Raw genomic sequence first — 22,779 nt, forward strand, 5'->3', positions numbered from 1 at the left:
ATTTCCGCGCGCAGCTTCTCTTGCCAGGAGAATGCTGAAGCCGAAGTAGAAATGCTTTGCAAGCTGCGTGGGAAATTGATTCACTTGCTGCAAGGCAAACGTGTGCAGATGCGCATCACCGAATACTTCAATTAATAACGGATGTCCTGTGATTTGTGAATAAATGTAAGTCTTCTGAAACTTCCCCCTCGTGTGTTAGCTCAATGTACATGCGCCCCTCCATGGAGAGCCCTTAGTTTATTTAGCTTTCGTTAATTCGAACCTCTTTCAATTCGAACAATTCGGGCTCCTTCGAGTTCGAATTATCGAGATTCCACTGTATAACATAGAGAGAATCGAACACTCTCTAAAGATTGGAGGAAGCGTCAAAGCGGTCAAGAGAAAACTTGTGATAGACAAAAACCAGATGTATGCACTAAATGACAAGGAAGGCAAAGTAACTGCTGAGTCTACCGTGGGAAAAAATTGGCGGGAAATGCCATGCTGCGCACCAGACGTGCGAAGACGAGAGCACAGGGCAGGGCTGCACGTGAGCACGCAATCAAAAGAGAAGAAAGAGGAAGGGCTCTACCAAGGCAAGACAAGTGTCGGTCTTTTCTCTGTCTCAACATTAACTACAGCCGAATCTCGATAATTCGAACTCAAAGGGGCCAGAAAATTTGTTCGAATTAAAAGAAGATCAAATTGATGAAAGCTAAGTAAACGGAGGGCTCCCCATGCAGTGGCACATGTGCATTGAGCTAAAACACGAGGGGGAAGTTTCAGAAAACTTACATTTATTCACAAGTCACAAGACATCCGTCATTATTTGAAGTAATCGGTGATGCGCGTCTGCACACGTTTGCCTTTCAGCGAGTCAATCAATTTTGCTCGCAGCTTGCAAAGCATGTCTACTTCGGCTTCAGCATTCTCCTGCCAAGAGAAGTTGCGTGCGGCAATGTCTAGCACTGACACTCTCTAAAGACGACAACAACGACTGCATCTCCGCTGCTACCCTCTGCGCCAAAGCCGCAGCGTGGCCAGCACGTGACAGGAAAGGAGGAGCGTCTTCACGCGGAGAGAAGCAGATCGGCATTTGAAATAAACCAACACTCCATGGCAGTTCTTTTTCTTTCTTTTTTGATCTCTTTGCGCACGTCGTTGAAAGGAGAAGGGTTACGTAGCAGGGATGGAAAAGAAGGAAGCGTGGCACCGGCACATGAGAGAGAGCCACACTCTGTGGCAGCTTTTTTTCTCTCTCTCTCTCTTTCTTTGCGCATGACGTTGGAAGGAGAAGGGTCTTAACGTGGCAGGGGTGGAAAAGGGAAAAGTGTGGCACAGGCGCGTCGCAGATCGGCATTCGAGAGAGCAAACATTCCACCGCAGCCTTTTTTCTTTTCCTTTCCTTTCCTTCGCGCACAGTGTTGAGGTGTCAAAGGTGCTATCGCCAGATTGGGTGGGGTGCTGAGAGCATTTCGGAGTGCAGTATGTTCGAATTAACCGTCGCAAGTGCTTGCATGTTCGAATTACTGGGCATTTTCGCCCATTGAAATACACATAGCTTTGACGGGCCCTCATCGTGAGTTCGAATCAGCCGGAAGTTTGAAATAATCGTGTTTGAAATAATGATATTCAACTGTACTAATATGGACACGATAGATAAAATAGCGGAGGAGTTTTACAGAGATCTGTACAGTAGCCGGGGCAAGCACAACTATAATGCAAAAACTAGCAGTAACCCAGATGATGTCCCGCCAGTAATGAAAAAAGTAGTCAAGATAGCCTTGGAGGGAATGCAAAGAGGCAAAGCTGCTGGTGAGGATCAGGTAACATCAGATCTGCTGAAAGACGGAGGACAGATTGTGTTAGAAAAACTAGCCACCCTGTTTACAAAGTGTCCTCTGATGGGGAGGGTACCAGAATCTTGGAAGAATGCTAATATCATCTTAATAAGAAAGGGGATGCAAGGACTTGGAGAAGTACAGGCTGATCAGCTTGCTCTCTGTGGTATACAAGCTACTTACAAAAGTGATTGCTTACATAATTAAGACAACGTTAGAATACAATCAATCAAAGGAACAAGCAGGATCTCGAACAAGCTACTCAACAATCAACCACATTCATGCTATCAATCAGGTAATAAAGAAATGCTCAGAATACAGCCACTATACATAGCCTTCATAGATAATGAGAAGGCATTTGATTAAGTAGATATCAGCAGTCATGCAGACACTGCGTAATCAGGGCTCGACAGAACATATATAAACATCGTGAAAGAAATCTACAAAGGATCAACTACCACCATAGTGCTCTATAAAGAAAGTGACAGAATACCAATCAAGAAGGGTGTAAGATAAGGAGATAAGATCTCCCCAATGCTACTTACCGGGTGCTTACAGGAGGTTTTCAGAAGCCTAGAATTGGAAGAGTTAGGGATAAGAGTTAATGTAGAGTACCTTAGTAACCTGCGCGTCGCCGATGACATTGCATTGCTGAGTAACCCAGGGGACGAATTGCAACCCATGATTACTGAAATAGACAAGGAGAGCAGAAAGGTAGGTCTTGAAATTAATCTGCAGAAAACAAAAATAATGTACAACAACCTCGAAAGAGAACAGCGCTTCGAGATAAGTAATAGTGCTCTTGAAGGTGTAAAAGATAGATATGCTTAGGACAGGTAATAACTGCGGAGCCGACCCATGAGATTGAAGTAACTGGAAGAATAAGAATGGGGTGGAGCACATTTGGCAAGCACTTTCATATCATGACAGGTAGATTGCCACTATTCCTCATGTGGAAGGTATATAACAGCTGCATCTTGCCGGTACTTTGCTATGGAGCAGAAGCCTGGAGACTTACAAAGAGGGTTCAGCTTAAATTGAGGACGACGCAGCGAGCAGTGGAAAGAAAAATGGTAGGTGTAACCTTAAAAGACAAGAAGAGAGCAGAGTGGACTAGGGAACAAACTGGGGTTAAGGATATCATAGTTGAAATCAAGAAGAGGAAATGGACATGGGCCGGGCATGTAGCGCATAGGCAAGATAACCGCTGGTCATTAAGGGTAACACACTGGATTCTCAGAGAAGGCAAGCCCGTTAGGTGGGCAAATGAGATTAAGAAATTTGCGGGTATAAAGTGGCAGTTGCAAGCACAGGACTGAGTTGACTGGTGAAACGTGGGAGAGGCCTTTGTTCTGCAGTGGACGTTGTCAGGCTGATCATGATGATGATGATGATGGAATAAGTTACGCCCAGGGACCTTCGAAGAGCCTTTTGGGGCTACCTTTCGAGATGAGTACCCAGAAACAATAGAGCGCCAGGTCGGCGTACTCCTCTGCCCACGGGGAAAAACCGGTGGGTCTCCCGGGAGGTCAGCACTAAGGACCCACCATTTTTTTATTTTCTTTTTATACGTGGTGCTGTTTTAGACTTCAGGAGTCGTTAGGAACATGCATCTGCCCGAAAACACCAACAGCAACCCTAAGTTATAAACATTTTTTTCTGCTCCAAAGACGCTTATGGCTGCTCCAAAGCACCATATTTCCGCTCCAGAATCTGCTCCGAAAAGCAAAATGTCCTTTCTATCACTGTGACTGGTACAACACAGCATTGCACACACAGGAGAACCGAAAACCCGGAACGAAAAATTCCCGCAGATTGGCGGTCAATGGAACATACGCAGCAAAACATAACAACAGGAACGTAAACTCACATGTAACACGCCATAGAATACAGGCCATTGACTCGCCTTATAGCCGACGCACCCAAAACTGGTGAGGCCACTAAGCGAAGGGCGTTTCGTCCGTGCGTCGCACGCACGTAGCAAACACCCCTCGTGCCTAGCGCGACAGATGCAGCATCACATCATTCGCCTGCCATCAAAGAGCCCCTGGGCTCGTCTTGCACCCTTTTTTATCTGGTCACAACTTTTTCACTCCCCGTCACTTTTTTGGATGCTGACGCTCGGCGCGCGCATGTGCAATGCGCTTGTGCTCTCCTCACTCTGCTTCCACCGTGCGTGCTATAGATAAGCGCTCATTGGCCCGACACTCCCCCCCCCCCCCCCCCAAGAATGGACAATCCTTTGAGTGTCGTAGTCCACCGAATACTAAAGAAAATAATGAACACTATAAAAAATACAAGATAGTAAACTAAGACGCAGTCCCTGATTAGTGTACACAGTTCGTCGGGCACCACATCACTTCATTATTAGCCGTGTGTCCATGTCGACGCAGTTTGTCAGGCACCACAGCACATCACCACTTGTCGCATGTCTTTGTCATGAGTTGCATTTGAACGAAGCTTGCGTACACCTCGCGTAACTCTTTGTTACCTGTTTTTTTCCCGCCAGTTGCACAGAATGGAAAATGCACGTAGCGTGTGGTGGTGTTCACAGCGGGCAGGGCTGGCGTTCCATGACTGGTGTCAGCCTTGTGCTTTGTCGCTGGCTAGGTAGGAAGCACTAAAGACACTGCGGGTGTTCTGCAAAAGGTAACATTACTATAGCAGGACCAGAACAACTACAAAAAAGTGAAAGACCAATGGACCCCCTTGCGCAATAGCTGGTGAAGTGGCCTGACCACATCAGCACAGTGAGGAATGAAGTGGCGGTAAAAGCCTACCATGCCCCAAAACTGCTGCAAGCTTTTGACACCCGTTGGGGGTGGATAATGCAGGATTGCCTGAAGTTTCTGTTCATTTGGTCGCACTGTGCCTTGCTCGACAATGAAACCTAAGAGGTTGATTTTGTTTGAAACCAAGTGAACTATTTGGGGGTTGATGGTGATAACTGCTTTCTGCATTCTTTGCAATACTGCGGTTTAGTGGATCAGGTGCTCGTCGAGGGTTTACGAAAAAACTATCACGTTATCCATGTAGGCCATTGCATAGTTGAATATGGCGTCTCGAAGCATAATGTCCATGATGCGCTGAAATGTGGCGGGAAAATTGCACAATCCGAAAGGTAACCTCGTAAACTTGAACAATTCCCTGTGACAAGCAAATGCCGTTTTCTCGACATCGCACTCTGCTAACGGAATTTGCAAGAAGCCTCTGCTGCAGTCGAGGGTAGTGAAGAATCTGACGGCTCCAAGGGAGTACATAACAAAGTCAATCGATGGGAGCGAATAAGAGTCTCGAACCGTGATGGCATTTAACCGCCGGTAGTCGACGCACAATCGCGCAGAGCCGTCCTTCTTCGGAGCCAAAATAACTGGAAACGCCCATGGACAGTTGGTGCTCTTACTGCACCAGTGGCGAGCATTTTTTTGAGGGCAGCAAGCAGAAGTGCTCGCTTGTGCACCCCCAAGGGAGTGCGGATTGAAACCGATAGGACGGGCGTCACCTGTGTCAATCCTGTGTTCTAATACATCAACCTTGCCAAGAGCCTCCGTGAACAACGCCGCAAAGGGCTTCTGGGCTGTTTCGATTTTAGCTTTCAGCTCTGATGCCCCTTCGAAGCATTCCATAACAGTCAAGAAGTCAGTTGTGGTCTCCAAGAACGAATGCACTTTTGTTGCAAGCAAATTAGACGGGGGTTCTGGCGAAGTAGGCACCAACGTGAGTGGATGTGCATTGATGCTGTGGCTGTAAGTGCCTGTACGGATATTAAGCATGATTCCCGACTTGGCTATAAAATTGCGTCCCAAGATCATGGGGCAGGAAAGTCCGGGTATATGTAGGAAACGGTGACAAAATTTTCGCCTGTCTGGTGTAACCACTAAACGAGCTGCGAGTGTAAAAAGCACGACCTGAGCAGAAGCCCCTCACAGATTAGTGCTGATCACTAATCGCAAAGCTAAGCCTTTGACCTCGCAGGCATTCTTGATGCGATCCCCGAAAACAAAAAACAGCTGAGCCAGTATCTAAAAGAGCCGGGACTTTTATTCCTGCCATGGAAACCATCACGAATGGTGCTTTGCTAGCGTGGGGAAGGAGAGATGGCAGATCGCTGACTGTATTGGAGAGTAGACCATGGCTGTCGGGCAGGGGGCACTCTGTAGGAGCGTTGGTTCCTTGGTTCTCACGTTGTTGTCCAAGTGGGATAGGATGTGGCTTTATCTTTTTGGGCATGTGCTGCTTTGCCGAAAGTTTCCCGCGGCCGTGCTTCCTGGTGGCTGGATGATGCGAAGACCAAAACACCCGGCGTTGAGGCCTCTACGACGCGCCTGGCTGTTCTTGAATATGAGGCCTAGCCTACGTAGAGGCCACAGTAGGTTTTCCAGGGCCTGCGTAAAGTGAGAGGACCCCAGGAGGTCGTAAAATGTTGGCCGGCGATTGGCATGCACTCACCATCACCGGCCATGGTCATTTCCCCGGCAGCCACGACTTGGTCTGCTTGGGCACTCGCTTCTGTAGTGGCCCCGGCCTCCACCCTGGAAGCATGTCAGAGGGTACCTGCTTGTGCCTTCTGCGCTAGAATGGGTGGTGGCCGCTACAGGCTGACCTTGGGTCGAGGCACCCAGTGTGGGTGTTCCACATTCCTGGGTCCTTGACGTGAAGGCGAACGGAGCAGACAAATTGCGGTCGCTGAATGGGTCTAGAGCCCTTGGTGAGGCCGTCGGTGAGGCTATCGGGTTAGACCGACCATGCCACGCACAGAACGGCTCGAGACTGGATTCGGGCGGGGACTGTGGTTCGTATGCGAGCTCCACCAACATCGTGGCCTGATTATTTCCGGCTGCTCTAACAAGAACGTCGAGTGAAGGGAACGAACGACCCCTTAAATGTGCCTGAAAACGCGGACGTAACTGTCTAACTGCCTGAATCACTCTTTCTGCTTCAGATGCCGAAGGGTCTGCGCGGTTGTAAAGCTCCAAAAATTACCGTATGTATCCCTGGAGGCTTTCATCCTCATCCTATGTACGCCTGCAAAGTTCATCTTTCATGCGAATGATGTACTAGTCGGGGGGAAGAAATTTGACATGGAATAGCTGCTCAAAGTGGGACAAACTGGCGGCGACATCAACGTGCGGCAAAGCCAGACAGGGCGACGGGCAGAATGCGTAGCAGAAGAGTCTCATATGTGAGGGCTTGCACGTCGCGATAATCTTGTAACTTTTTCAAAAAGTTTGCGACTGATTTCTTGTCCGTGTATTTCTTGTATGTAGGCACGGCCAGTGGTAAGCGAAAACTGCGGTCTGGTGGAGCCTGGCATTCTAGCCGCGCGGTCGACTGCTCAATGACACGAGTAGTATACGGCGCGGATGCCTCCTTTTGCGCCTTCTCGGGCATAATACTGCAGGTTTTCCCGCTCACTTTAATCCAAGTGCCAGCCTAAATAATCTGCACGCCATTGAAATAATCTGAGCGCCGAGCTGTTTAATCCACGTGCCAAACATTTAATCCAAGCGCCAACTCACTCAGGCCGCGTGCCATTGAGTTTAATCCAAGTGCCACCGTATTTAATCCAATTGCCAATGACTTTAATTCAGGTGCCAGTCAGTTTAATCCTTGCGCTAGAAACACACAGTTAGGCACTATATATAGTATAAATGTCAGAATAACGTAAACATGGCGTCACAGCAAGAACTTTTTCCTCGGCTATACATGGTAGCACTTATTAAATGAAGTGCACCGTGCGAGTTCCCCTTAACATTTTGGTGTCATAGCTTCAAAAATAAAAAAAACAGTCAGTATTAATTGCATTTATAGGTACTTTAATGTATTTGCTCATACAGTTCATGTTAGTCTTTATTGCATTGCTACTGCTTCATTCCGGTTAACCATCTACACCATTGCATATGCGTAGATTCGTGTCGTCTGCTGAGCAGACGGCATTTGGCTACTTATGCGCTGAGGCTACCGCAGTCGTCTGCTCAGCCCAGGGAGAACAGTGACCGACAGATGATATTAATTCGTTTTTAAAATCAGAAATAACCGCTTAAAAATACCAAACTTGCATTTAATTGGGTTCATGTGGAATACGTTGTTATAAAAGCATCAAAATAGATACTCCGGTTTTCATGTAACAGATGACGCTTAGTGTAGCTGAAGCGTGTTAACTTGAAACGTGTGTTTTCATACGGGAACATTTGCAGACAAAGAGATAGCTTTGCTTGAAGTCATGGCTGGACGCAAACGAGGATTACACTTTAAGAACCCCGACGAACCTCGTCGAAAAAACAGCAGAGTATCGGTGGTCGACAGGGCTAGGATTGTGGACGTTTACAGGCGTGGCCGACGCTCTCAGCATCAATATTAAAACTGCAAGATCGATTGCCACTACCGACAGAGAAACATCAAAGCGTGGTGGGGGTTCAAAAAGGAAGTTTGGAGATGACGTCGTGAGTACTTTGAGACAAATTGTCGACGAAAACTGTACATTTACATTGAAGCAAATAAAGGAGGCCCTGGAGAAAGAAATGCCAGGAGTAAACCACAGTCGACCGCTTGCTGGATGCCCACTGCTACTCGATGAAGCTAGTGACGCAGAGGCCCGCAGATTGCAACCGTGAAGATATCAAGCACAGCCGCATGCTGTACGCCCAATGGCTGCAGTGTGATGGACCGCGTGTTTGCCGCTTCTATTTGGATGAGACTAACTTCAATATCTGGTGTTCCAGGAACTTTGGCAGGGCAGCTAAAGGACAACCAGCTGTGCACATGACCACAACGACAAAAGCAGTGAACTTGAACATTATAGCATGCATGTCTGCAAATGGAGTTATTCACTGGACTGTGGTGGACAAAGTTCATTGGGTTGTTTTTAATGCTTCCTCAGTGATGTTTCGGCCTACGTAGAACGTGATGAGCCAAATACCGAAGCTGTATTCCTTTTTTATAATGCACCTGCTCACGCTCGAGCAGAACAGGTGGCTTTGGCTAACTTCATGCACTCTATTAAGCGCCTGCCAGCGTACAGTCCCTTCTTTAACCCTATAGAAGAAGCCTTCTCGAAATTCAAGTCACAGGTGAAGGCCTACCTGAGCAAACGTCGTAATTTAGTTTTAGTGACACCGCAAGGCATGACGAAAAAGGAGCACAGGCGTTCTTTGCTGCTGTATGCGGCTCGCCACTCTATGCAACAAATACAGCGCGTGGACTGCACGGCCTTTGATTGGCACAATTTCTCTTTCGTGCCTGCTGCTTTGCGTGAAGATGACTTGTGAACATCCGTCTCCGAGCCCTATGAGACAGTTCTGTTTTAATAAATACACTAACCTGTGCCTATGTTGCATTTCCTGAATAATTAGTAGTAATTACTCTTGTTTTCCTGTATATGTATATATGTACACACACACACACACAAACGCACGCACACACACACACACAAACGCACGCACACACACACACACACACACACACACACACACACACACACACACACACACACACACACACACACACACATATATATGTGTGTGTGTGTGGGGGAGGGTGCGTGCGTGTGTGTGTGTGTGCGTGCGTGCGTAGAGATAGAGAGGGGGGGGACAGAACAAATAATTTAGTGATTGCACTGAATCCGCAAGCTTCCAATGTGCGATGAGAGGCATAATGCCGCGCAAGAAAAAACACGTACACAAAAAAAGAAAGCTAGGTCCAAGGTCAGTTGCGTGTTATTATCATTTTGTTTCCTCTGTGTTCGTTTCATCGCAACTAACAAGCTAAATGAACAATCAGTACTGTTCGTATCATTGGAGACATTTAACTTTGTTTGAATAAAAAAATAAGAGCATACAATAATGTAAAATGAAACCTCTATTGCTACATCAGGATGATCAGTTTACGTTTTAAGTTCACTACAGGAAAACAAAACATTGGAATTATCTCTAATTCACAGAGCGTGCCGCGCGACGGCTTCCTAAATTCTTGATTATGTAGCTGTCTTTGACACATCCCTGCCCCCGACCATGCTTTTAATCTCTTAGTATGCGTTCCAGCACTCCAATAAACATAGTGTGTCGTTTGCATTACATGACCTGTCCTGGTCATATAATGTTGTAGTGTGTACCAAAGCCAATTATGAGCTTCACTCACGGATCTGAATTTCATTGCACTGTAAAATATTCAGTAATATGTTCCTGCGTTTTTTTCGTTTTCATTAAGTTTATTTCACCTGGGCCAAGCACTCATTATACAAACTTGCGCATAGCAAAGTATAAGCACTCCAAATGTGGCTTAAGCGAACCACAGTAGTAATTTTTTCAAGAATATATTGGTGAGTACAAATAATAATGATTGATTCTACCTTCCGACTATTGTCTTTTATACTGTAAGAACTGCATTTCAATTGCACTGCCGTTTTTACGCCCCATATTCTGGTTTTTGTGCGGGGATTAAACTGACTGGCACCTGAATTAAAGTCATTGGCAATTGGATTAAACACGGTGGCACTTGGATTAAACTCAATGGCACGCGGCCTGAGTGAGTTGGCGCTTGGATTAAATATGTTGGCGCTTGGATTAAATGTTTGGCACATGGATTAAATAGCTCAGCGTTCAGATTATTTCAATGGCATGCAGATTATTTAGGCTGGCACTTGGATTAATGTGAGCGGGAAAACTTGTAGACTTTGGGTGCGTTGGTTTATCATCTTCACGAACTGTAATTTTACTAGAAACGCAAGAGCATTAGAGTACACAGCAAACATATCGCGTTTGAGATGGACAGACTTGATGGGTGCCTTATGCATGGGGTTCTCATGGTGCGAAAGCGAATCCCAGCGAAAAGAATGAGAACTGCCTGAGAAAACCACGTCGGAAGGAACAAAGAGAAGGTCAACTACAGTAAAACCTCATTAATTCGAAGTCACTGGGGCCGTGGCGAAGCTTTGAATTAAGCGGGTTTTGGAATTAACAGAATATACAAGAAGTGGGATGCAAGGAACTTAGAACTCTTCAAAGTAATCAGTGCTTGTCATTTGCTGTGCCGGCTAGGTTGCGGCTGCAAAGGTCATGTTTTCCCACAATACCTGGTCTTTATTTTGTCGCAAACATGGAAAAACGGTGAGCCTCGCTGCTACATGTAAAAAAACTAAAAAAAAACGCGGTTGTGATCGATTGAAATGTGCGCCTGCAGAAAACAAGGCATCTTCACTGCAACAAAGTAATCACATGCGGGCAGCATGTCGCCTACTCCTCGCTCCGTCAGCATGTCATGATGCGACCATTCGCACATTCTTTCTATTTTAATAATGACTTTAATAATCGCCAGTATGACAAAGCTCACGTGTTTTGGCTGGAAAAAATTATCTTTGAAACTTAGTTTTCGAAGTAGGTGTTGCTGGCAAGAGCTCCGCCAGCAGTGCTAAGGCGCGAATTGCTGTAGCAATTGGAGGTTCGCACACATCGGGATTTCTGCTAAACTGTCCTTTATTAATTTCTTTACAATCCCAGTCAGAATAGGTAAACCATGACCCGATGACGTTGCGAGAAACATGCAATAAGCTAGCCGCGTGTCACCGCTGTGTGGCAGTAAAGCACAACTCCTTTTCCGCAGGCATACGTTTCGGTTGACCACGAGACTGTTTGTTTTTTTTTCAGTTTTTTTCGCTAAAAGTAGCGAGGCTGGGGTGCTTCAGCTGCCACTCGTTAGCATCGATACATTGCATTGCCTTGTGGCTATTAATAGTTGTTATTCCACGGATTCGCAACGAAACCGGTATCGAAGTGGCACATGGCACCCAAAGTTTTCGACTTAACCGGGCCAGTGCCAGCCGCCGCTTCAAATTATCCACTCAAATTTACATTGCAAAATACAGGACTGTAGAAATCCTTCGAATCAAGCGGGATTTTGACTTCATCGAGTTCGAATTAACGAGGTTTTACTGTATATGCGAAAACTACGTTGGGTGCCAGATGAAGGCCCTACCCCCACTCAGAGAGGTCAGTCAGCCCAAATTCGCAAGACACGAGCTAGCAACACTGAGAACAAAAGCCGCCTTCAATTTACAACTCAAAATAAACACAACTGGCTTTTCGGACTGGTACAACACAGCACTAGCACACATAGGAGAACCGAAAACACAGAACAAACAATCCCCGCAGACTGGCGGTCAATGGAAAATACGCACCGAAACAACGGCTGGAAAGCCAGCACGAAACATAACAACAGGATCATAAACTCACACGTAACACACTGTAGAATAGAGGCCATCAACTCGCCTTATAGCCAACACCCCCAAAACCGGCGTCGCCTCTTTAGCAAGCACGAAGGAAACACTCCTCGTGCCTAGCACGACCGACGCCGCATCACATCTCTCGCCTGTCACCGAAAAGCCCCTGGGCTTTTCTCGCACCCCTTGTTGTCTGGTCGCCACTTTTCGGCCCCCTGTCGCTTTTTTGGATTGTGACGCTTGTCCCGCGCATGTTCAATGCGTATGTGCTGTGTTCGCCCTGCTTCCACCATGCGTGCTACAGATGAGAACCTATCGGCCCGACACCGCAAAGAACCTTAGGGTGCAATGTGAACCTTAGGGTGCAATGTGTTCAACTTTTGAACTGCTGCACCAATTTTGATTGAAATTTCAGGGAAGGTGCATCTTGACATTGGAACTTATTCCAATTTTCAGCACCCTTGCATGAATACAAAAACACCTACAGCCGCTATAATGATCAGTCATGTATGCTATACTTGGTGACAACTTTTCTTGGCACTGATGGGAAAGTTACGGAGCCATATCATGTGCATCCTACCACCAGTGAAGGGAGTTCCAAAGTAGTGCCCGTATTTTTAATTTAAATATAAATATTCCTCTTTTATTTTCTATGTGGAGCTATTTGAGACACGACGTAGCTCACACCAGTAAGATATTCTATATTTCTTTTAATTTATCTGTTGTCGCTTTGCATTTTTGAATGCGTGAAAAAGTCCCGCCTTTTTACATGCACCTCAAACGCTAAGCGGCATCTGCGTCTACATAAAAGGCTGATGGTGCGCCCCTGTCACTTTGCACAGCGTTACGAAACGCACGTCATAACGGGCTACTTTGCGTAGTGCATAAGCAGATCCTCCGCCTCTGTAGCTTGCCCTTCAGTGCCAAGAAAAGTTGTGGCCGAGTATAACTGAGAAAAACTATCACTTTAAAAATGAAAAGTTATGAGTTGCAGTAAAACTTCAAGAGTGTGCTTGATGGAGCTGGTTGGAGCTGCATGGTGGACGAAGAATAAAGACTGGGCAAGGAGTATATGTATCCCCTTCTCGTTCCATCTTTCACGCTGTTTTATTCTTCATCTACGAGTTTAAGGGCATCTGTCTTATGTATGACTGATGCAGAAGCCTAGCTAATGTCCCAGTTGCACACAGTGGTACCGTGCACGATTAACGTCCCCTTTCCGTACCTCGAGCCATCGCAGCTCCACGTATTGGGGCGAATAAGGCAGCAGGCTAGGTCAACAAAACAACTCTTTATTGCTACGTTAGCAATAACACGTAAATGTTGTGTAAAGGGACTTCCGCTTTTAGCAGATAACAAAGGGTAGTTGCTTATGCCTCAGGTTGTCAACATCCTTGGCTCATAGGAAATTCTGAGGGTCATCCTTCCTGATTTATGCATATGTGGGGTTTAACGTCGCAAAACCACCATATGATTATGAGAGACGTTGTAGTGGAGGGCTCCGGAAAATTCGACCACCTGGGGTTCTTTAACGTGCACCTAAATCTGAGCACACAAGCCTACACTTCTGCCTCCATCGGAAATGCAGCCGCCGCACCGGGATTCGATCCCGCGACCTGCAGGTCAGCAGCCGAGTACCTTAGCCACTAGACCACCGCGGCGGGGCACTCGTCCTTCTTGTTCGGTGGCCGGTGCAAGAGGGAGCGTTCGGCCGTCAGCACGCTCGATTTCTCCACTGTCCCGGTTCATTACTTCGCAGAAAGGGGAAACCCGTTCCATGAGCCGGAAAAGGGGAATAGCGTGTGCCAGCCGTGGGGTCCCCATCTCATCGCGAGAGGCTTCATTGACACGTTTCTCGAAGGGACAGACATGTCCTTGCAACTGGGCTGCCGCGTTGCCGTAAAAGGAAAAGGGTTGCTGGGCACACATGCTCCCCCCACACTAAAACTTTGTTAATTCAAACACTGAAAAATCTTTTAATTAAGTGGGTTTTCTCTCTTATTTGGCTCTTACTTCTCACTATTACTTTACTCATACACTACAATGGTTGGCCAGCTTTCAAATCAGAGGCTTAAAGGGACACTAAACTCAAATAACAATTCACGTCAGAGTGAAAGCTCAATGTATGATGATATCTAAAATGACAATATTATCAACAACAGAGCCCTACTTACCGAGAAATCAAGGTAAATGCACAAGAACACATGTGTCGCAGTAGGACATTTTCAAAATGATTTTGATGACATCAGACAGACCGTCTACAATTAATCACTAGTAATCGATCTAGCTGCACTAAATGAAGAACCTTGCGTGCATCAAGAGACGCAATAAAATGCTGCTTGTTCGTTTCTGTTTGATTCATGAAAAAAAAAAAAAAACGCCGGACGTTACTATGGGGAATGGCGCAAGTGGTTCAAAAATTCAATTTTCTCGTGGTTACATGGAACATGTAACCGCCTTTTGCGAAAACTTTCACACCTGCACCTAGACCCTAACATTCTTTGTTGGATTGAACAGTTTCTCACTAACTATTCTCAGTCAGTCTTTGTTAATGGCCACCTATCTAACTCTCTCCCAGTCACATCAGGCGTTCCCCAAGGATCTGCCCTTGGTCTCCTTCTATTCTTAAGGGGAGACGCTCCTCGAAAGCACTTTTTTTTTGTTATTCAACTTAGAGCTTCAGAAATTGGACCACTGATGCAGTTTTTCCTCCTGATTCCAAATCTGTAATCAGTTTTTACATAAGTGCAATAGTTTGGAAGTTGTGTTTCAAGTAATGGTGAAACTTGATAAGTTTTCCGGGAACTTTCGCGCATACTAAATGTTCATGCAGAGAGTTGTTCAATGGCTCCTTTTGCTCCCTATTAGCCATAGAGTGCCGATATCTAGCTAGAAATTGTGCTCCAACTTTGAAACTATGAAAAAAACATCTGTGTAGCAAACTACCCTTTTTTTTCCACTCGACCACCATTAAATTTATTAATAGATATTTACAGCTGATAGGTTGTGCTGATTCAAGTAGATATCGGCACCCTACGCACTCTCCTCAATGTGTGTGCCAAATTTCGTCGTCGTATGACCATTCTAAGTGCCCGAAACACTTCCCGCAAAAAATGCAAATTGGCCAAAATTGCGAAATGAGAAAAACGCGTTTGAAAGTTTGAAAGTCTGTATTTACAAAAATGAAAAACGCAGTAGCACGAAACTTGTGCTGAACACATACACACATGTCCAGAGGGAATATCAGTTGTCTAAAACTCTCCAGCACCGTAGGTTTTCCCTTCCCGGCTGGTGCGGCAGGACTCTTCCACCCGGGCCCTCTTGGCTGCACTGCGACGGTGTGCCCTCGCCTCAGCGGTCTGACGCACATTCATCTTGTGCATGCGCATGCTGTCTCGGCGGTCGCTGAGGGTAACCAGGGCCTCCGAAGGAAGCACCCCAAGCTCTTCCAGCACCTTTTCAAAGCTCGCGTGGCCCCGGTTGAACCACAGGACTGCAATGGCTGTGGCTGTTTCCACAGCAGTCCGGGAAGCAAACCGGGTCTTTGGACACAGCAGCCATATTTTGCTGTTCAGGGACTCGGCCGCGTTCTGTGTCTTGCCGTGGAGGCACCGGGCAAGCAGCTTCGCATCTGTGAGACGCTTGTAGATTGGGAGGACTGCCAAACCCTGGGCCTTGGTCAGGAGGGGGGTGTGGCACGGTGCAGGCTGGCCCTGCGCCTCAGCACGTCGGTGCTTGCACCACGAGTCTGGGCCTGCAGGACAGAACTTGTGACTTCCAGCACCGTCTGTTGAGCACGAGTGCAAACATGAGGCCCATATGGCAGTGTACATCTTGTGGACATTTCCCCGATTGTTCACAATGGCCACCTGAAAGTAAGTTTGAAGCTTCTGGATGGTGGTCTCCTTCAGCTTCTCCCCTCGTGGAAGTGGCGTTGGCAGCTTCCGCAGGCCGGTGCCCAGACGTTTCGCCACGTGGTTGGTGCACTCCTCTTTTTCAATTGGAGTGTCAGGGTACACGTTGGCATCACAGACCCCGTTGTAGGCCTTGCTGTCTCCATCGCTTAGGAAGATGGTGAACCGCAGGGGTGTCTCATAGTCCACAGTCCTCTGCCAAATGCGCACTGCAGCTTCGGCCTCCATGGCATGCGAAGAACAGTCGCAATTCTTCTCACAAACGGGATGATGAAACGCCTGCCATGTTTCTTCATCGCCTCCCATGTCGTTATGCAAACTGCACGCCAGGCAGAAGTTGGAAAGCACTTCATAGTCCAGGCACAAACCAGTGTCCAAGGACACTACAGTTCTCACACCATTGTGGCTTTTGTGGCCTCTTTTTTGCCATGTGCCGTCAAACATGACTGGCACGTCACTGTTACCAGCCACCTCTTTGGTGACGCTGCGTGCCCTTTGCATGTTTTCACAGACAGCCTTCACTGCCGCACTGTGAATCTTTTTGCCGATAGCATGGAAGGTCTTATGGTGCATAGGGTTTGGCAATCCAACTACTGCACAAAATCGTGAAAGTTGCTCATGCCCGATACCGACGGCACGCGCTGCAAGCACCACTTTCAGGTTCACGGCAAAGGCGTCACGCGAACTCCCGCTGTCGTAGCTTCTGCTTGCACCGCGGCCGCCATCTGACGCGACCCGCTTCGACGAGTACGCGGACGAAAGGATGCTCTCCGAGCACTCCGCATTCTCGCAGTGTAGCTCCAGAAACGCCGAAAGGCCTTTCCGCTTTTTATTTGGTGCCCGAACTGCGAGTTTACTCTCGTGACAAACGGGGCATGCCGCGCCTGCGACGACGGCCGTCAATGCACCCAACTCGCACAGCACTACGCTTTCGGCACGATCGGCATTCGGCCTGACGTCGTTTTCGAATAACGCGATCTTTTTCTGCGATGCACTCACAAAATTCACTGCAGCGTTGATCTCGTCGTCGCAGTTGCCATGGTCGACGTTGCCGTGGTCGATGTTAGGCCTACCGGCCGCTGGCCCGTCGCGGACATTTTCGTTGGCGGTGGCTTTCTTGTACGTCCTCCGCCGCTTCCCTCTGAACTTGTTCTTACTTCTGTATTTCCGATGGTCGGCAACGGCCTTTTTCGGGCTTGCCATCGCACGAAAACAGCGAAAAATAACTCCGTGAAACAGTGAAGCGAACTACGGCAAGAAAACACGGGTGCTGTCAGCCAATGGCGGCCCTGCGTTAGTGGCGCGCGGTTTGAAACGGCGGGAAAAGACTGTTTTTGTTGCTTTTTTTTTAGATTTTTCGTGAACGTACGAGACTTCAAGAACCGGGATCGTGGAGAGTAAGGACAACTCTACACGAGCCAGCGGCCGCAATATGGCGGACAGCTCTCTTCGCGGCCCCGCGAGCACGCGAACAGCAGCCCGTTTTGTGTAAATTTCGTGATGCCGCGCGTCACTGCCGCTCACTCAGACGCGTTTTTCACTGACTTCTGATGCTTATTTCGCTGTGATATTTTCAGATGTCAAAATATAATGTATAAAGATGATAAAGCAACAAAAAACAGAAAAGGTGAAATTTGGAAAAAAAACGCGACTTTTCGACCCGCGTCTCCCCTTAATATATATTAACGACTAGCCTGATCATGTATCCTGCAGCATTCGCATTTTCGCGGACGACTGTGCCATTTATCACACTATCAGTTACCAGCATGATCATGTGTATCTCCAAACCAATCTTAACAATGTGCTTAATTGGTGTAACACATGGTTAATGACCCTTAATCCTTCTAAATGTAAACTTGTGTCCTTTTCCCGTCACCACAGCCCATATCACTTCCAGTATTCCATCGTTAGCACCTCAATTGAATCAGTACCATCTTATAAATATCTCGGAATAACCTTGTCTTATGATTTATCATGGCGTACCCACATCGCTAATGTAGTTTCAGCATCTAATAAAGCACTTGGTTTTCTCAAACGCCATCTCCGCCCAGCCCCCCTACATGTAAAATTACTTGCGTACAAATCTTTAATCAGACTGAAATTAGAATATGCATCTGCCATATGGAGCCCACATCAAGCGTATTTAATCAAAGCATTAGAAGCGGTACAAAACCGTGCTGCCAGATTCATTCACTCATCTTACTCATACGATATCAGTAGTTCATCTTTGAAAGCGAAATCTGGACTGCCACCCCTTTCTTTGCACGCCTGCACTGCAATTCTTGTGCTTTATCACAAATTATTTCATTCTTCTCTCAATCAGCCACCTTATATAGCAGCCGCAGCACGCATATCTCATCGAACCAGTCATCCATTTCAGGTTTCCCGCCCATCATCGCGCACCACTGCTTTTTCTGCCTCGTTCTTTTTTCGAGCAGCCACGGACTGGAACGGCCTCCCCAGGGACATCGCCAACATCGCCTCATCATCTGCCTTTCAAGACCGTATTATTGATCATCTTCAATGCTAAAACAACTTTTACTGCTTATTGTTAACCTAAATAAAACCCCACCCCTTATGTAATGCTCCTCCTAGAAAGGGGGGCCTTTAAGGTAATAAACTGAACTGAACTGAACTGAATGTGGTGCCATCTAGTGGGGTGCAGTTAAACCGAAAAATGTCTGTAAATTTTGAAACAAATAGTGGGAAATTGATCAATGGCCGTTATTGCTGCTGTGGCTCCCGCTGCTTTCAATCTGGGTCTACTAGCGCAGTAAAGCCGGGCAACATTGTGCATGGCAAAAGTGACGTGAGTCGGTCTGGTCGGTCCACTTCTTGAGGCGGGTAATTTGAAGTGTGCTAACCTGATGGGGACCACGAAAATGTGATTTTATTTCAAAATAGGCCCTTCCTTGGCACAAAAGAAACACTACGAGGTTTCTGGGCCACTGTTTCAACAATCAATGTCAACTTAATAGTTGCTTTTACTATCCCTTTAACGTTAGGGAATCAGAGGCTGATTTGCTTACAAAGGCAGATGTGTCATGTGTAAGCGCGCCTTCCATTATTTTGTCCTCTAATAAAACACCATTTCTGAGCATGTTCACATGATACCAGCATTAGTTTCATGTGACGTCATGAAAGTAAGTTTCCTTAATAAGCAATTTTGTGAATAAATGATCAGCTGACAGTAAACGCTTGTGTTGTCACCACCTTGCCCTGTTCTTCTGTGTGGGTGATTGAGTGTTCTGCTATGGAAAACCAACTTGCCCAAAAATCAGTGCTCCTAAGAAATTCCCAGGCTAGATTCGTCATTTCTCACATTTCTCGGCCTGCTTATTCTTCAGTTATCGACAATACTAGCGCATGCAGATATATTTGTAATAGTGTAGCAGATTTACAACGCCAGCACTTTGATCTGTCCCTATTGTTTTTACGAGTGATCGAGGCCGAGTTTCTTCACAGTGTTTTCCGAGTGTAGACGAGCAGGCTAGCTTGCGACATGTCTTCCACATTTCCTTCTTTCGAGGGTTGTTGATTTTTTCGAAATGTAGCCCAGAGCAACTTTGAAAACAGACGGCACTGCATCTTTGGCGAACCTTGCTCTCTTTCCCGACATTAAAACGTGACCATACATCAATATAAGCAGATCATCTTTCGAGGATGAAATGGGGAGCGAAGTGTCTTTCGTGCACACTATTTGTTCTTGGCAGCACACAGTCTTTTCGTGTTACCACCCGAGAAGACTTTTTTTTTTGGCTGGTGGCAAGAACAGGGTACTTTTATTTGGAAGGTTTGCACCCACTGTTATAAAAATGCTCTAAATAATGTGCCCATTCTTCTGCAGTGCAAAAACACTTGATCACTGACATGTTTTCAAAAGCAAGCTCAATACGCAATGCCATCAACTAGAAAAAGTGCGTGCACAGCATGGCTACATAGCACAAAATTTTGAAAGGTATGTGGTGGCGATGGTCATGGTGGCTAACGCTTTCATTCTTTGTAAAAGGGGGGACCAGTCTGAAGACTGGTTGCTTTGACTTGGGCGGGGAGATCACTTGGAATTACGCAGCTTCCACCACGTGCTGGAGGGTCTATGCAGAATTGTGAGCCAACCACCACAGTCGTTTGTTCGGCACGCGAAAAAAAAGTACACAATAAGGCGCTCCCTACAGTAGAAAAGGTTGTATGACAGGTCAGCATAAACCATGGAGCAATACTAGTAAAGTTTAATGATTGATTAATGGTGACATCTGATTTATTGATTGATGATGATTGTGCAGCAATCACAGCAGTTGGCTACCCTGCTGCCGGGTCAGCAGTTCCTGGGAACGCCACCACAGGGTGCTACCTTTGTCCAGGGACACCAGGCATCCCCTGTTGGAGTGATGGTGGCGTCACGGGGCACCCACACAGTGAGCACCACTTGTTCACTACTGCTGCTGCTGCCTAGAGCTGAAGGGGACGTGAACAGCAGCACCCCCTGACAACAGGGCATTTTGCTGCTGCCTGCTCTGTACATTGAACAAAAAGCAGCATAGCTTGGATGGGTCACATTTAAAGTTTTGGGGATTTGTGAGGCATCCTGTGCATTTTTGAACCTTTACATATCAAAACATCTTAAGGCCTGACCACACGTATAAGCTTGCAGTGTGTCAGCACTGAGCTTTTTGACACAATGTCATGCCCTCTCACCATTGGAGAGAGAGCGCTCAGCTTCTTGAGCCTTCTCTCCCATAGGGAGAAGGGCGCAGCACCGCCTCAAATAAAAACGTGCTGACATGTGGCAGCACGTATGTGTGGTGTGGCTCCAAGAGGTAACCCAAAGCCAGAAATACTCGTGAAAAAAGAAACATTACTTTTTTGCCATCTTCAGTCTTTTTGTGCTGTGAGTTGCATTATGCCAGGGGTAGAGGCCGGATTTATAGGCACTAAAAAACCCGGTATTAGGCGCCAAAAATAGGCAGGCAGAACACTGTTCGAGGCCCCCAAAATCATAAATATTGTCACGAGGGCGTGACGTGCACAAAGGGAGCAGTCTCAATGCTAAGATGGAACTATTTATTCGGCAGAACTTGTGGTCAGGAAACTGAGTCACATTACTTCAATGCAACGGGTACAAATAGCGGTGAACAGAGCGTTGGCCGTCCATCAACTGACAAGCGGTGAAGCGCAGCAGCATTTATACAAGTGTGGTCGAATATTTTAGCGTTATCTCTAGTGGACACTAGGTTCCAGAATAATCTGTAATGTTCGCGAAGTGGGCGGGATCCTAACTGATCTTCTACAGTCCTGAAGCTTCTAGAATTACGTACAGTGTATTGGGGTGATAACAAAAGTTGAGGAAAGATTGTGGCATTGCCCCCCTCTTAAAAAGGCATCGTCCTGATGCTTTAACAGAAGAAGAAAGTACAATAATAATGCAAGAAAATACAAGCAATAAATTATAATACAGCGATAACAACAAGAACAAAATCTACTCTTTTAGCTCGTTAAGGCGCATGAAACAGCTTGAGGCGTAGGACATGGATAACTTCAGGTCGGGATCGGCGCCGTTGAGAGTTCGTGATGCCGTTGAGGACAACCTCTTAGTCAAGTGGCCTGAGACGTTGAACTAACTGTAATGTCTGAAGTACCATCGCAGAAGTTTTTCACTTAAGTCTATGTCAGCGTATTTGTGTCCATACCCAAACATATTCACCAGGCTGGTATTCCACGAAGCGTTGCCGATGGTTGTAATGACGGCTGTCCATCATCTGTTGGTTCATGATGCAAATGCGGGCGAGTTGTCAGGCTTCTTAGGCGCGCTGAGGGTACTCACTCACATGGAGGTTTTTTTCGTCGGTGACATTGGATAACATGGCATCGAGCATTATTGCCGGGGTCCTTCCATAAACCAACCTGTACAGCGTCATCTGCGTGGTGTCTTGAATGGTGGTGTTGCATGCTGTTATGATTGGTAGTCCAGACGAAACATTATTGCTTCTACGAAGGCAACCAGTGTCAAGGCCAGCAAGCGAGCTCGCCTGACGTCACCACCGCAATGACGTCATCTAGTTTAGCGGCGCTGGTGTGCCTTACGCAACACACGGCGAGCTCCCTCAACCCACGGGCCCGATTGTAGCCCGATGATGCATTCGACGCCATCCAGTCTGGCGAGTCTTTTGCAACGCGTGTCAATTGCGCTCGCTGATGAATGCAGCCCAGCGGTGGTTCCTGATTGGAGGATTCTGATACCACGGCCAGCGATGGTTCTAGTTGGACGTTGCTGACGTAAGAAATCACCCGGGCCCTACAAAAAAAAAAAAAAAGCCAAGCGGCGCGTTGCCAAGCAGCCAACCTATGCGTCAGGGAGAATACGACAGCAATAGGGCGTCCGAAGACAATTCGGCTCTTCCAGTCCCTAAGCCGTCAGCCCCAGTGCCGAATATGTAACGCCTTTATTATATGTACATTCTTGCCTTAACTCACCGTCGTCTTGTCCGCTTGTCCATCAGCTCGGTGCAGATGCACCCTCGAGCTGAGAAACGCGCTACCAAACAATCTTGGCGGCCTGTGACCTCGGCGCACTACGCAACAGTGTCAGTGGCGGTGCGAGTCATAACAATGCGAAGGTCACGTATGGAAGTATTGCATCCCACGTCTCGTGTTGGGCATTAAGGTACATGGCCAGAATATCAGTGATGGTCGTATTAAGACGTTCGGTGAGGCCGTTGGTCTGTGGATGATAGTCGGTGGTCTGGCGGTGACTTGTCTGGCTGTACCTCAGGATCACTTGTGTTAGGTCCGCCGTATAGACTGTAACTCTGTCGGTGATGAGGACCTGTGTAGC

At 47.0% G+C, this 22,779-nt stretch overlaps 1 protein-coding gene and 1 long non-coding RNA gene across 3 annotated transcripts in view; one reads left to right on the forward strand and one right to left on the reverse strand.

The window, feature by feature from the left end:
- Positions 1–22,779, forward strand: part of LOC119177742 (uncharacterized) — a 285,269-nt gene that overhangs the window by 24,177 nt on the left and 238,313 nt on the right. For both annotated transcript variants that reach the window (XM_075865074.1, XM_037428915.2), the window contains exon 5: positions 20,231–20,362. In XM_075865074.1, coding sequence (XP_075721189.1) covers positions 20,231–20,362 — 132 coding nt within the window. The remainder of the gene's footprint in view (positions 1–20,230; positions 20,363–22,779) is intronic.
- Positions 1–22,779, reverse strand: part of LOC119177745 (uncharacterized) — a 145,493-nt gene that overhangs the window by 15,054 nt on the left and 107,660 nt on the right. The window lies entirely within an intron of this gene.

The sequence above is a fragment of the Rhipicephalus microplus genome, chromosome 1, assembly GCF_043290135.1.
Source record: "Rhipicephalus microplus isolate Deutch F79 chromosome 1, USDA_Rmic, whole genome shotgun sequence".
NCBI lineage: Eukaryota > Metazoa > Arthropoda > Arachnida > Ixodida > Ixodidae > Rhipicephalus > Rhipicephalus microplus.